The 15,872-nt window shown below is 45.3% G+C and overlaps 1 protein-coding gene across 1 annotated transcript in view; it reads left to right on the top strand.

Moving 5' to 3' along the window:
• POLR3E (RNA polymerase III subunit E) overlaps positions 1-15,872 on the top strand; it is a 28,458-nt gene that overhangs the window by 5,876 nt on the left and 6,710 nt on the right. Inside the window, exons 4-18 of the mRNA XM_030957997.1 lie at positions 252-329; positions 1,826-1,941; positions 2,221-2,303; positions 3,030-3,137; positions 3,587-3,636; positions 3,933-4,052; positions 4,600-4,685; positions 5,712-5,756; positions 5,837-5,928; positions 6,625-6,745; positions 8,453-8,534; positions 10,664-10,723; positions 11,663-11,820; positions 12,099-12,163; positions 13,651-14,147. Of these exons, the coding sequence (XP_030813857.1) occupies positions 252-329; positions 1,826-1,941; positions 2,221-2,303; positions 3,030-3,137; positions 3,587-3,636; positions 3,933-4,052; positions 4,600-4,685; positions 5,712-5,756; positions 5,837-5,928; positions 6,625-6,745; positions 8,453-8,534; positions 10,664-10,723; positions 11,663-11,820; positions 12,099-12,163; positions 13,651-14,147 (1,761 nt within the window). The remainder of the gene's footprint in view (positions 1-251; positions 330-1,825; positions 1,942-2,220; positions 2,304-3,029; positions 3,138-3,586; positions 3,637-3,932; positions 4,053-4,599; positions 4,686-5,711; positions 5,757-5,836; positions 5,929-6,624; positions 6,746-8,452; positions 8,535-10,663; positions 10,724-11,662; positions 11,821-12,098; positions 12,164-13,650; positions 14,148-15,872) is intronic.

Genomic DNA, 15,872 nt, shown 5'->3' with positions numbered 1-15,872 from the left:
AGGGGCAGGAAGGGGTCTGTGAAGGGACAAAAGCAGAGGGCTGGGAGGAAAACAAAAGACTTTCTAGGTCATGTTCCCAAATCCCCTGATGACTCACAAATCAGTCAATTAATGGTTTTTTTCTGGGTGTCTTGTCTCTGAGATCTGGCAAGTGGATATGCATGTGAGGGGACAGGGGAAATTGAGTTGATTTCTGTGAAATTCTTTGATCTTTAAGAAAAGAGGGGTGTATGAAATGATCTGTTTTGCAGTATCCCATTCGCCCAGCTTCCATGACCTACGATGATGTTACACATTTGTCAGCGAAGATAAAACCAAAGCAGCAAAAGGTTGGTCATCATTTGAGTCCAGTCTGTAGAAGTTTTTTTATGATATGCAGAATGTACTTAAGAAAAGCACATTATGCTGTTGAGCTGTTCTAACCATGCAGCTATTTGCAGGACCAGATCTCTGTGCTTGAAGGTATGAAGAGTCTTTTACTGTGTCTGTAAGGTAGAGTTTAGAATAAAAGTTTATAAATCATAGTGGGAAAGCCATTATTTTAACAGAAAACAGAATCACTCAGGGAAACGTAGTTACTGATGATAATTCAGTCTGTTCGTGCTTGTGTGAAAAGAGCTCTAATGAAAAGGTCTGTACAGTATTCAGAGAAGGGTTGAAGAAGGACTGAGCCTTGGAGCCATCCTCTGTTTCAGTGTCAGTGCAAGTCTTGATTTCTTTCTTGCCTGGCAGTGAATCATCAGGAGTCCTTTTGAAATCACTGGGGCAGTACAGGTAAAGTATAGCCAAAGCCACAATCATTGCACTTGCTTGCAAATGTATCCCAGAAATTTGGCTATTATTTTACAATATCTTATTTTAAAACTGCAGCAGTAAATGTCTGTGTTACTTGAATTTGGTTCTGGGAAATGGTTAAGGGAAATGCTTTGGTGAACTTTGGAGTTAGAATGCATGTTGTGTTCATGATGTCTTTTATTAAAATCAGCAAACATTTGCACTGTAAGCCCTGTACAAACCTTTGTAAATATGCTGTCTCATCCAGGGACTTGAAACTAGTTCAGTTTATGAATAACATAAAGGGAAAGAAAAAATAAGATGGTAGCTGTGATACACGAATTTATAAGGGCTTTGACATGCCCTGAAGAAGAATATGCTCTGTATTGTCATAATATATAAATAGAATTATTATGCAGGAGGATGCTTATTTTTGGACATTGGTCTGAAATTTAAAGTGGGGGGGAATAGTTCTTCTTATAACTAAAGGTTTGGATCTTGTTACAATGCTCTGACAAGTGAAAGTCAGGAGTAACTGAAGTCAGTGCTGAGTGCTGCAGTCTCAAATTAGCAGAATGGAGGCCTTTGCCTCTGAAGAGGACAGAGTTACTTTGTATTCTTGGTACCAAACTAGGAGATCCATCTTATGAGGGATTCTGAATGGTTCCTCAGTGATGGGGAGGCTTGAACGAGCTTGCTTGTACACCTGATCTGTACTGATAAGTAAATTGGACTGATAGTGTCATGGAAGGAATCCAGCAAAGTGAATGTGTATTTCAGGACTGCCTAAAGAACTTTGCTTTTTCTGATCCCATTTGTGTACGTGGGAGTTTTTGTATCTCCAGCTTGTTTTAAAATGACCTCACCATACCAAACCCATCTATGTGCTGTTCAGCTCTGGGTGAGATTTGCCCTGTGGATTTGAATGATGCTGCTTATGTACTTAAGTTTGCTGTAAACCTCTGAAAATGGAAAGTGTGGGGGTGGGTTTTAATTGATATGTTTGGGGTTGTGCCATGGTAATTAGCTGTCTTTCCCTGATATTCTTTAGGTTGAACTGGAAATGGCCATCGATACTTTGAATCCGAACTATTGTCGCAGCAAGGGAGAGCAGATCGCTCTCAACGTGGATGGCACCTGTACAGATGAAACAAGCACCTATTCCTCGTAGGTGTCCTCTTTGCCTTCCTTTCCTTTCTGGGGTGAGCACAGATAGCTGTGTGTCCACCAGTGGCTGCTTTGGACTCTGTTCTGTAGCAAGTATTCTTGAGAGTAACCTACATTTTTGGGCTGCATCACGAATTCAGATTTGCAGACAGAAGTGATGGTTATTTGTCTGGTGCGGTTGTTGAGATTCCATTTTGGGAATTGGTGCTTTCAGACTTTTGGCACCTGCATGCCACATTGCCTGTGGAATGCCATCTCACTGCCCTCCTCTGCCTGCAGGAAGCTGATGGACAAGCAAACTTTCTGCTCTTCCCAGGCTGCCAGTAATGTTTCCCGCTATGCAGCTGCTGTTTATAAAAAAGGTAAGTTTCTTTTGCTTAACCCTTCCATCAGGGAAACATACTCATTTCAGTGTTAAGATAAGACCTATTTGATTTTTTTTTGGGCCTCAGTTTTAATTGACTGATGGGTCTTTGAAGAAAGGAAAATTTTCCCTTGTCAATGTCCCAAGAGTCCTTGAGTAGGTCTAGCAAAACTGTAAATATCATGTAAAAGCACTCTGGGTTTGTAAATGCCTCCAGAATCTTAACAGTTCATGGTGGCCTGAAATAATATGCACTTGTAATATGAACTTATCATTATTATTTATATTGCTTTCTTAATCTAATTGTGTCTGTCTCATTTTCCTGTTCTGCACTTTTTGTCCCTCTCTTGACTGCCCAGCCCATCACAGAGTTTTGGTCCGGGGGTCATTCGAGATGACAATATGGAGATTGTTTTCAGTGGTTACTATTTTACTAGGGGTCTTCTGGACTATGGGTCAGGCGTGTGCCAGAATGTGGCTCTCTGCAAGATCTGGTTTCAACACAAAAGGCAAAATTACAGAAACAAGTCTTGATCTTTCATATTCCCTTGAAATCCTGAGCACTGGATGAATTTTTCACTTCAATCCTTTTTTACGTTTTGCTGTATTAAATATTTATGCTCAATTGAAGCTGTGGCTTTACAGAGACAGGGAGATAATGAAAAGTTGTGTCCTCGTGCAGTGGAAAAAATCAATTTTGACCATCATTAATTCTCTTTTTCAGGTGAACTTCACTTGACTCCACTACATGGAATTCTTCAGCTGAGACCAAGCTTTACCTACTTGGACAAGGCTGATGCAAAACACCGAGAAAGAGAAGCTGCTAATGAAGGTAAATTCTCCACAGCTGTGTTTTGTGAGGGGAGGTGAGATACAAGTACTCTATAATGTGGCTGGTAAGAGTCATTCTGTTCTGAAGGTGTTTATTCTAACAACACAGTCATTATTAGGCCATTTCTTAGATTGTTTCACTGATTTTGCTTTTTTTGCCTAAATGCTTTTATGGGCACAGTGTGAGGGATCGGCAGAGGGATGGGAGGTGCTGGGAAGTGACAAAGGGTGGTGGTGGGGACTGTGTCCCCACTGCCACTGGGAAGGCCATGGCAGCAGGATGTCCTATCACAGGAGCAGTGTGGTGCTGTCATACATGGCACAGTTTGGCAGGCTGGGATTGAATCCATACATATGGAGTTCTCAGTGTGCTGTCTTCCTGCATGGGCCCCCAGACTGGCTTTGGCTCTTTCACTGCAGCAGTGTGTTCACTTTTGTGTTTTCTGGCAGGTGGTGATTCATCCCAGGATGAAGCTGAAGATGATGTTAAGCAAATTACTGTATGTCCACATTTTCCTTTTTATGCTGGTTCAGGCAACAGTTCACAAGAAAGCTTGAGAGTTCAGAGTGAAATGAAAGGACAGCAAACCTCAGCTGGTCCTGCTGACGTGGGCTGGGGTGGGGGAGGCCAGGTGGACTCACCCTTGTTGCACAGGCATAAAGATGGCACTGAGAGCAAGGGGTGATTCCTTGCAGCTGGGGCCCTTAGTTTGATACTGATACACCAAATCAGTAATGCAGATGGGCTTTTCCCAAGGGTTTTAGGGCTGTTTTGAATGATGCCCAAATCTTCCAGGTCCGATTCTCCCGCCCTGAGACCGAACAAGCTCGGCAGCGACGTGTTCAGTCCTATGAGTTCCTGCAGAAGAGACAGGCAGAAGAGCACTGGGTTCACCTGCATTATTATGGCTTGAAGGTAGGTCTGTGCTGGCTCCTGAAGAGGCTGCCTGGGCCTGGAGGCTCAGCCAAGTTCAGAACTTTTTTAAATCTTTGCCCATGGGAATCAGGGAATCATCAAAAGAGTGAAGAGGAGCTCTGCAGGCTGGAACAGACCCTGAAGTGCTCTGTATCTCCTCTGCTGGATTATGCTTTGGAGTCTCCACACTTCAAAACTGAGAGCTGGACAAATATAAAGGAGATCTGAGTGTAAGAATCACTTGGGTCTTGGATTATAAACTGGTCTTTGTGAAAGACTTGGGAAGCCCATTCAGTCAGGTGTGAGAAATCCTGTTTGGCTAACTTGGGCATGTCTGTCAGGAGGTTTCAAAGGCACAGCAAGGGAAATGTTCCCACATCACATGAGCATCATACACGGAAGTGAAAGCAGAACATCAGGTAGCAAGGTGGAACAAGTGGTGGAATGATGACAGGGTGGTCATAGTTTGGAATGAGAAATCCAGCTGTCTGGCATTCTGTATATTTTCAGTATGTGATAATGACTCTTGTTTTTTCCCTGTTTCCAGGATAGCCGTTCTGAGCACGAGCGCCAGTATTTATTTAGTCAAGGTCATGGCCTTGCTGAAAACACAGAATTAATTAAATCTCCCAGGTAATAGCTTGGTGGTTTCCTACAGAAATGGCATTAATTAGTTGGGATTGTTTTCAGAGTAATAAGCAGATATATTCTTTAAAAATCTGCTCTGTGAAAATCCTGTTTGTGACCAAAGTTGAATTGTTTAAAAAAAGTTGAACTGTTTAAAAGAACAGAAGCAAACTGGCTTTCATCTTACTGAGGTTGCTTTCTTTGTTTCCCTATACCCTTGAGATTAAAACCTCATGTTTTTACTCAGGGTTGTAGCTTCTTGTACGTTATCACAGCCCTACATTATTTGGACTGTGAATATTGCAAAGGAAAATTAAAACAAAAGCTTCTTCTGGTTAATATAAATTAATACTCTGTAGCCAGTAACTTCCATTGTTAGCAAATCTTACAAAACTTCCCTTTGTGATTTGTGGGGACAACTGAAACTACTTGAAAGGTGTTTGTGTCTGTTTCTTGGTGACTGCAGCTCTACAGGAGCCTTCCATAATGCAGTCAGTGCTTCCCTGTCACCTGGGACAGCCATGGCCCAAGTAATAGTGAAGTGGCAGAGTCTGGCTCTGGTAATGGTGTTGGCATATTTTTCTTGTAAATCAGTGATAGCTGTTCTGAAGAGTCTTTTGGATGTGATTCTTTCTCACAGGCACTGGTAATTGCATGGGTGGGACAGAAATTTTGCTTTTTGCTGGCCTGATTCTCTGTGTGTGTGGGGTTTCACATAACCCTGCTCATGGCTGTCAGATCACCTGTGTCTAATATATTTCCTTGTGCACATCCTCTGTTTGGATACCTCTGCTGTACAAAAGAGCTGGGATTCTGACTCACATTTACTTCATACTCTCACTTTGGGCAGATGAATGTCAGTAGCTTTTACTAGTTCTGAGGAAGTGGGAGTGGAAGGGAGAGCTCTTTTCAGGCTGATGTTTGTTTTGTAGATTCACACAAGCAGGTTTACTCTAAGTGAGAAATTATTGTACTTAAACCTGGCAAATCTCAAGACAAGCATTTTAAAGAATGTGTTTCCTTTTCTTCTAGTGAATATTTAATGATGCTGATGCCTCCAAGCGTAGAGGAAGAGAAGTAAGTGTTTGTACATAGTGTTCAAAGTCCACATTGGCTGGATTCTCCTTTTCATGGGCTGCAAATCTGTTTATCTGCAGTGAGAAACCAATGGCTCCAAGCAATGTGCTTTCTATGGCCCAGCTGAGGACTTTACCCCTTGCTGATCAGATCAAGATCCTGATGAAGAATGGTCTGTAGCTTTTGTAATACATTTGCACTTCACTTTGTGACTTCTTGTTGCCTCAGATAAAGTGCTTTCCCCAGTATTACCAGTTCTGTCACCCTATCAGACAGACTGTCTGGCTCTTTGATTCTCTGAAGAATCTAAATCCCAAGCCTTTCCATAAAAAGAGCAGAGACAGCTGATCTGACTGTTGATACACTTGCCATCAATTTACTCTTAGAAATTTCTAATTTGATGATAGCTTTCTGGATACACATTCAGCGAGTATCTCCTAAAATGTGGCAGTCTGAGCATGTACAGCCTGCCCTTTGGCATTTTCTGGGAAGTTTTTAATGATACACAATTCATGTGTGTCACCTAGGAATTTTATTTTGTCTCTTTAGGGTTACTCTCTGATGAGAGCAAATCCTGAGGATTTTGCCTCAGGAGCGGCCTGCCTTGTGAGGCATCTCTGCTTACAGATATTGCCAAAGATATAGGTTGGGGTTTTTAAATTATTGTTTTATTAATTTGTGACCAGTTCAGCCAGTCAACTCTGCTGTAACACTAGCAGCTACTTTCAGAACAGATGATGCCTACAGCACAGGGGGGTATACCTAAGGCTTTATTTCTTTCCCCAAGATAAGTCTTTGCCCGTGCACACGCTGAATCCCCGTTCCTGGGTGTGTGAGCGCTGTTTGTGACTCCGTGTTTGCCTTGCAGTGAAGGTGATGCCGTTCGCCAACCTGCTGGGTCTGCTGGGCTCGGGCACCGACCCCACGGCCGTGCTGCGCTGCGTGCAGCAGGTGGCGCTGCTGGTCCAGGGAAACTGGGTGGTGAAGAGGTACGGCCCGGCCCGCCTTTGTCCCCGGCACAATCCGCAGGGATTGTGGATCCCTCCGGAACTGCCCCGGCATCGCGCCGGCACCGCCCCAGCATTGCCCCGGCATCGCTCCGGGACCGCCCCAGCATTGCCCCGGCATCGCTCCGGGACCGCCCCAGCATTGCCCCGGTATCCCTCCGGCATCTCCCCGGCATCCCCCCGGGACCGGCCCGGACCGCGCCGGGACCGCCCCGGCATCCCTCCAGGCCCCCGGGCTTTGTGTCCCCGCCCTCAGCCCAGAACACCCGCGCTCCCAACTCGCGTGTGAAACCTTTGGTGTTGTCTGCATCTCAGTGCAACTATTCTGTATCCAAAAGGTTGCTGTGAAAGGATAATGCCTTAGTACCGGTCCCCAAGTGGGATTGTGGCTGAGCAGTGATGTAATCTGTGTTTTTGCATCTGAGTTGTGGCAGGTTTCTGATGTCTGCGCTCATGTTCTTTTGTGAGAGAGCTGAGTTCTTGCAGAGATTGGCATCAAATAGAAACACAGAAAATTAAACCAATGTCAGCTATAGTATCTTAGCAAAATTCAGTCCTGTAAGGATCTCTGTGCAGTCCTGTTGCTGTTCATCAGTGGATACTGCTCTTGTCAGCTGAAAACTACCCTCAATAAATCAAGCATGGAGGTACTGAGTGTACCACATGAATTGGAGTCTGTATCATCCTGTTTATTAGGATAGAGCATCCTCTTGGGAACTGAAATCTAAAATGCAGTGTGATTTTTTTTTACCTGTGTGGAGCCCTGCATGCAGAGATTTACAGTCTCTGGAGTAGCTGTGTTAGGATGAATGGCATCAGCTGCCAGTCCAAGTATGCCAGCAGGATGTTTCAGCTATTGTGGTGCAGGCCTGTATTAGCAATGTGACCAGCTTTTACAGCAACCCTGCTGTCCCTCCAGCTGGTACAGGAGGATACTGGGAGCAGCTTAAGAGACAGTATGTTAGCATTCAGATTGTTCTTAGGTTATAGCTGATTCTTTGCTGCTAGTCTGAGGAGGATGTGAGGATCTCTAGTGAATGGGATGTTTGGGCACAAAGCAGCACACATCAGAGCTTTGAACAGAGTGGGGACCCATTTCTTTGGCCTGGGTAGGATCAAGATCATGAACCTGAGTTGCTGTGGGGCTTTGGAGAGCCTGGTAACACATGTAATCAGCTGGCCCTGCAAGCAGACAAGGACACAGACACACAGTAATGCTGGTCTTGGGGCTGTTGATTCAAGTATGGCATTTTGTAATATTGTTCTGTTAAACCCTTGATTGCTGGGAAGGAAATAAAAAACTGTCTTGCCCGTACATCAGCATTTTGGCTAAATGCTGCCTTCAAGGCTGCATACCAGGTTAGCCTAAGCACTTCTTAGGATCATTCTGGTCTTGTTTACATGGATCCAAGGGAGGGTAGGCTTTGCAAGAACAAAGCAGAGCTTGTAGCTGTGTTGCACACACTTGCTTGCCACAAGGCTGTGCTTTGCTGGTCTAAGCCTTTCTGTACTAATGTAATTGCAGTGGTGTAATTACACCAATGTTAATGCCTTTAATGAAAACCACGCTTTGCATAAAGGTATAATTTAACTGCAGAACAGGGAGGGCATGTTTGTTATGTTACTCTTCACTAATGCCATTTTTCTGGAGTACCTTGTAACTAATTTCTCTTCCTTTTTAATTAACAGTGATGTTCTCTACCCGAAAGATACTTCTAGTCCCCATAGTGGAGTTCCTGCAGAAGTGCTCTGTAGAGGGAGAGATTTTGTTGTAAGTATAAAAGTGTTTGTTGCTTTTAATGAAAACACAGGTGAGGCTTGCCTGGGAGGCCACAACATTGCAAAACTCTTCTGCTCTGCTGCAGCGAGGTGTTTCCTCCAAGGAAGTTGTTTGTGCTTTAATCCTGAAGGTGTTGTTACAAGTCTGCTGTGGGAATGTTGGTGTAGGCTCACTTTGTGTCTGCCTGGCAGGCTCAGATCATCTGTCATTAGCAGCATTCATCCCTTTCTAGCACATGCTGCAGAGCACTATCACATTGCCCCCACAATTCAGTGTGGGGCTTGCAGAACAGCCAGGACTGGATAATGAAGTGCTTGTTTCTCCAGCTCTGTTTCCAAGGGCTCAGGACTGAGGGCTCAGGAGGGCAGTGTGGGTAAGCCTTGTGCTCCCTGAGCATGCACTGGTGATCTTTTAAAAGGACTTTATTCCCTAGGGCTGCTAATCAGTGAAAGGACTTTGTTCCCAAGCACCTTTTGTGAGCAGTAGCTGCACATGGAAGTTGAAATGAATATGGGTCTTGTAAACACACACATAACCACAGCAAAAAGGAACAGCCTCTGCATTGTGTTTATTTTCACTAACCATGGAAAGAATTAAGGTCCTAAGTGGTTCCTAAGTTCATAATCAGTTTATGGCTTCTGCCCCACCAGAGCAGGTCTGAGTGCACAGCTCTCATTTGTTTCAGTTAGACCTGACTGTTATTGCAGACTTTGTTCATGAGGTTTAGCTCTGAACTGGAGAATGCTGTGCAAGAGACTTTAAGGGTATTACAGTACTACTGTAAGATCAAACTGATGGTGATTGAAGCTGACTTTTCCTTGTCTCTTGGTGGCTGCCCAAGACACTGCCAGATGGAGACCTGGATTCAGGTGTGACCCAGTGACATAAGTGTTTAGGACACAGCAGATTAGGTGACATATCTTGTGTAAAGTTCAGGGACCAGAATTATTGTGCTCAGTTAAGTAAGGGATACTGTTTTAATATTTAGGATGAAAAGATACATTATTTTCATTTGGATTATGTCAAATATACCTTCTATGAGAAATGGATCTGTGTTGATCTTAAAGGCAAATAATTTACTGATTAATACTACAAGAAGGAAAAAGTTTAAATGTTAGGAAATAGAAAAGATCAATATTTCTGGCTTTCAGACAAAGAGAAATGTGTAGTTTTAAGACTCAGAAATAGTATTTAATGCTGTGTGACATCTGTGGAGAAAATGTGTTCTAGCTTAAAAAGTGAACTTTATTTCCCTATATTTGTGTGAAGTTATTAATAAGTTTAAAAAACATTTATGGACTTCTTGTGCTTTGAAACAGAAATGCCCTGTGGCCTAAAGTGAGTGGATTGGGTTTGTGTGTTTGTGGGTACAGAGAAGCTGAATGGGAGAGAAGGAGGCATGGATGATGTTGTAGGCCAGGAAGAAATTGTCAGTAATGAGATTTTGGATTCTTAACAACATTATTAATCTACACAGACTAAAAGAGGCTGTAGCTTATTTAACGGAGACAGGAAGAAATGAAAGGTCATGTTCAGTGTTCTGCCCAAGTCCTGTCAGCCTGCCCTCAGCAGCTGCTGTGCAGAGCACCTGGCTGTGCCCTACCTGGGGACAAGTGTGTGAGTGACAGGACATCTTGGCATGACTGAGTGACTGTGATGGGGGTGGAAGAAGGGAACAGGCACTTGGCAGGGGCTCTGTGCTGCTGAAGGGCAGCAGCCATCAGCCTGCACAGGCCCCTAGGAGTGCAAGGAGAGTGTCCCTAGGCTGATGATGAGGTATGAGAGAAGTGACTTCTGGGGTCCCAGCATCACTGCAGTGGTTTTGTTGGGTGTTTTTTTTTGTTTTGAAACTAAATGGAGTTTGAGTTCAGGAGATTCTTTGTAGTTTTTGTAGTCATAGGTTTGCCAAGGCACACCATGGACTCTCAAAGCTTTGAGGACAGAAGGAGCCAGAAGATGTTTGTCCCCCTAGCTGGCTGAGAATCACTTACTTTTACATTCTTGAAAGGAATGGGGGTTCTATTTTTGTGGTAACATCGTTGAACAGGCTGATTGCTACAACTTCAGTAAAGCCACTGCTACATGCAGTTGTTAGATTTTCCTCTTTTGTTCCCTTCTAGATGTGGAAGTTCACACAGGACCGCTGGGTGGTGAGAAAGGAAGTAGCAGCAGTTACAAAAGTGAGTGGATTCCTTTTCTTCCCAAATCCAAAGGTGGTGATAAGCTGGCCAAATGTTGCTGTGTGGGTGTAGATAGTGGGTGCTGCTGTGAGCCTTTCCTCTCACAGTGCCTGCTTTGCTCTCCATCTGGAACAGGTACAGATAATACTCTTTCTAGAGAAAAACATTCTGAGCAGCTCCCACAATTTTCCACAACTGCAGACTGACCTTGTAGCTGAGCCACTGGAATGCATTCTGTCCTCTGCTGTGTTTCAGTGGAAAGCTGGGCACAGATTGAATTGAGCTGACTGAAGGTGCTTACACAGCCCACAGAAGCTGCTCTGCTTTGGGTGTCTTAAGAGCAGCTCTTCTGTTGGCATTTGCCAGTTGCAATACTGAGTAAAAACTTTAAAGTAACTCAGGCACCTGAACTTTCTGTTAAAAGTAGCAAATGAATGAGGAACATTAAGTCAAAAGGACAAACCCCAAATTCTTTAAATGCACTAAAATGATGAAACATGAGTCAGTTTATGCACAGACCATCTATTTTTGGAATGTAAGAGCCAGTGCTGCATAAAAGCTGGGCATGTGTAGGTGCAGCATGTCTGGCCTGCAGCTCTAAAATAAGATTAACATTGTAGAATATGCTTCTCTTCCCCATAGAGCCTTTTCATCTCAGTTTGGAAACTCCCTTTTCTTTGCAAAACATGCCATGAGCTATTTGACTCTGGGGTGATTAATCACCACGGCTCTCTGAAGTCCTGGGCTTTTGACAGTGTGTGAAAGTGTTGTGCTGCAGAGCAGGATGAGCATCTCTGACTTAGCTGGGTGTGTGCCACAGAGGTGCCCCATGCACACCAGATCAGCCCAGCTCTCCTGTCCCATGCACAGCGCTCACTGCTGCATCTGTCCTGGCTAAACTGACTTCCATGCTATTTATGCTTTTGCTTTTTCTTTTAGCTTTGCCCAGAAGATGTGAAAGACTTCCTAGAGCACATGTCTGTGGCAAGAATAAACAAAGGTTGGGAGTTCATGCTCCCTTACGATGAAGATTTTGTTAAGAAGCATCCAGATATAGTTCAGAGGCAACAGATGCTGTGGATGGGCATTCAGGCCAAGTAAATATTTTACTGTATTTTGGGGAATAAGCTAAAAGCAAAGAACTGTTTAGTACAAGGGTTCTGTAGACACTGATAGGTAATGTGATCTGTATTGCCTCCAAGTCTCTCCCTCACAGTGCCCAGGCAGTGGTGTGGTGGGAGGTGTTACTGCATCCCTAAAGTCATTCCTGGTTCCTGGAGAGATGGAATGTTCTAGCTAATGGCTAAAGCTGGCATGGCTGCATGCAGACATAACAACTGCAACTGTCCTGGAATATTGTGTCTTTGTCTTTCAGATTAGAAAAGGTCTATAATCTCTTAAAGGAGCACTTGGCACCAAAGAAACAAGAGGCACAATCAGGTAAATGGAATTGTGCTTGGATCATGCTGAAGCACTTGCATGTATTCATCTGCCCATCTGTATTCCTGAGTGATGTTTTGTTCCTCTCTTATTTTGAATGTGGTGGAGACTGGTTTTGTTTAATGTATTTTCTTTCTTACTATTTTCCTCTGGAATATTTAAGACAGATCTTGGTCTGTACTAATGTCACTGAGGTTGGGGTGACACCAGCTACTGTGGCATCCTTGTAGCAGAGCCAGGAGGAGTCTGTGGCCCTGGGGACTCGCTGTTTGACACTGTAAAATCAGCTGGATCTCTTACCCACTTGCTCATTTAAGGCAGCTTGTGGGGTGTAACCAGCTCCTGAAGGGAGGACAGACAGAGCCAGTGCACAAATAATTCTCACCTCTCAATTTAATGTTAATGCAACTTAATGTGAGTGAGGTGATTTTTTACTTCCCTGATTTGCAGGAGGCTCTCTGGTGTGGTTGAGGGCCCAGCAATTACTGGAGGATGTAATGGCAGGAGGCTGTAAGGAGGTGTGAAGCTGTCTGGTTTTGGTATCCTTCTCCACTGGGGATGCCAGTGAGAGTATTAAAGTAGCTGCTCCAAAATCCTAAAAGATTGTGAAAACTTGAGATTCCAGAGTTTTAACTGGACATTTGACTTGGTGCCAGACACTGGAGCAATTGAGGAGTGTAAGCAGGACTGACAAAGGAGCATATGAATCCATTTCAATACCCTGTGTCTGATCTGCTCAGAAGGATTAGGTGGTGGGTTATTTGGAGAGGATTAGTGAGCCTAACAGCAGAGAAGGTAACAGCATGTGTGCTGGGCATGCCTTTGCCTCAAACACTGCCCTCCTTGCTTTGGCAGGGACTGGGCTCCTCTGCTGCCAACACACCCCTTCCTTTCACCTTTGGATGGCTGGGTGTGGAGAGGGGAAGAAGGGCAGGATTCCATGGGAGAGAGCTCCTTCCTGTCCCTTTCACCCCATTACTGGGTACTAACACCAGCAGAGGGTCTGAGCCTCTCGTGCCTTGCACCTCGTGCTGCAGGGCTGTTCAGGGTCACTGTTAACCCTTCCTCACTCCTCCCTGTACCTGCTGACATCCTGGTGCTGCCTCTGGCAGGGGCTGCACCAGCCCCCACCAGCCACTACAGAATCTAAAAGACAAAAAGAAGAGGTGTTGGACAGAAGTATTTGGGTCCCAAGCAGAGATGTGTAAACAGTTTGTATCCTGGTTTCCTGAAATGTGGAAAAGGCCCTGGTGATTGAACAAACACACTTTGCTTTGGATTCCTTGACTGGAATACCCTTCCCCAAACATTTGGCTTTAGAAAAACAAACACACACTGCCCTCAAAAATCCAGCAAAATCCCTCAAAATGTAAAATCTAATCAACAGACTGGGTTTATGCCTTAGATTTCATAATCAGATGATGTTTCCTGGTTTCATTTCACTATGAGCCCTGCTGAGATTCATGGTACCTTTTGTTTCTCACCAGCTCATCCGTTGCTGGTTTCTGGGGAGCAAAGGGTCAACATGGCTAAAGCAAAAGTCAAGCAGAACTATGGGCAGCTGGAGAAGGAGTTCCAGAGGCAGAAGGCAGAGATGAAATCCAACGACAGCTCGGCCAAGCCAGATGTTCCCAATATCCGCATCAAGGAGGAGCCTGTGAGCCTGGAGGAGCCCATGGACACCTCAGCCCACGAGGGCCTGAACAACGGCCTGGTGAACGGCCTGCACCCAGCCCAGGGCCCCTTGGACCCTGTCAATGGCCACCTGCCCGGGGGCTGCATCGACAGGGTCGCCCAGGAACTGAAGGCCTTTGTGTCCTCCACGTTTAAGAAACAGTTTGTGCTCACCCTGAGTGAGCTTAAACGGTTATTTAACCTCCACTTAGCCAGTCTGCCTCCAGGACATACCTTGTTCAGTGGCATTTCAGACAAAATGTTACAGGACATGGTGTTGGACACTGGCTGCAAACAGATTTTGGTGCCTGTAAGTATGGTATTCCCTTGGTGTGCTCTGGGGGAGGGATTGGCGGGGGAGCAGTTAAACATCTGAGATGTGAAATATTTGTGTTCTGTGCTGATGGACCAGAAGGACAGATGTGCTCAGACATGATGGAGCTGCTGGAATTCTGTCTGGGGTCCTGCTTCTGGCAGGCTCTGCGCTCTGCCCTGTTGTCCTTGGGACTCTGTTTCCACATCCAGGGTGTTGGGTGTGATTTGCTGTCCCAGCTTGCTCCTGTTAACATGGGCAGTCCCAGATTCCCATCAGCTCTCCTGGAATTGCACAAGCTCCTTCCCTCGGGGACAGGGACCCAGCTGGGGGGGAAAGGTGACATTGACTGCCTGGGAGCAGCAGGGCACACCCAGCAGAGCCTCTGGGAAGTGGCAAAGCCCATGTGCAGCAGGTTTCCTTGGCCTCTCTGTTTCCTCTGGGCTGTGCAGAGGTGTCTGTTTCTTTGTCTGTATGGAAACAATGTGGGTGATTGCGTGAGACAGAGCAGGGCTGGGAGACTGCATTGCTTAAGAGAGCAAAGGCAATCTGGCATCATGGGAAAGAGCCTAAAAGGAAATTAATTTTACAAGACATCTGGCACTGCTGATTGGGTTACAACCAGAAGGAGCTTGGGAGCAGCTGCCTTTGGGGAGAGAGGAGAAGGAACATGTGAACTGCTCAAAAGAGCAGGAAGCAGGAGGGCTGGGAGAGCCTGGAGCATGGGAGCTGCTGGGGGCAGCAGGAACGTGTTCAGTCGTGTGCAAAGTACATGTTGTGGCACCTGGGAACCAAGCAACAGCCTGGAAATGTCACAGGGAGAGCACCAATTGTGGTGCTTGCTGCTTCCTCTCCTGGCAGTTTCCAGGTCCTGGGGTGGTGCTTGCCTGGAACTGTCTCAGTGCTGGCCAGGCTCTCCCCTGCACCTGGTGTGATGTGTGCCTCTGCCATGCTGAGAGTAAACAGCTAAGATCATCCCTGCTCTGCTCCTTGGGACTGGGGCTTGTTTGCTTTGGAAATTTGAGGATTTTAGAAATCCACACGAGAAGTGAGAGTGAGATCATTTCTCTTTTCAAAAAGCAAAATAAAATCCTGCTGAAGAGAGGTGGTCAGGAGCTTCCTTCTGTGTGGAAAACCCTGTCACAGGAGACCTGCAGAGGTGCAGAAGTGGTCCCTGGAATGTCTCTTGAGGAGACTCTTGCAAGTTTTAGTTCTGCTGACTCAGAATTCACTGCAGCTCTTGTGTACAAGCCTGTACTGCTGGCAGCAATGTAAATCACTGCCCCTGAGCCTGCCCTGATGCTCTGTGCAGATGGCAAAGGTGCTGGGGCTGGGTTTCCTCTTTGCATGGGCTCAGACACTTTGGTGTTTCTTGATTGTTCCCCTGGACAATTTTGTCAGAACCCAACAAGGGCGCCTGAGCTCAGGGAAAGCCTGGAGGGTTGTTCAGTGTGGGATTTCATAGTTACTCATTAGTTTTCTGTAATTGGAAGTGCTTTGGTGATAAAAATCAATGATCTGAGGTAATTAAAATGATGTTCTTTGGTGGATGAAGACACTCTTGGCTTGACTGCTTACCTATTATAGAAAATGTGTGGCTGAAAATGGCAATTGAAACTTTACCAGGGGAAAGTAGGATCTGTTACAGAGCTGACCAAGAGCACCCAGGGTGTGAGATAAACAGCATTTGTGGGGAGCCAGGAGAGGCCACTCCAGCTGCAG

The sequence above is a fragment of the Camarhynchus parvulus genome, chromosome 14 (genome assembly GCF_901933205.1).
Source record: "Camarhynchus parvulus chromosome 14, STF_HiC, whole genome shotgun sequence".
NCBI classification, from domain to species: domain Eukaryota; kingdom Metazoa; phylum Chordata; class Aves; order Passeriformes; family Thraupidae; genus Camarhynchus; species Camarhynchus parvulus.
The sequence above is the reverse complement of the archived record's forward strand: the minus strand, read 5'-3'. Positions and strand labels throughout refer to the sequence as shown.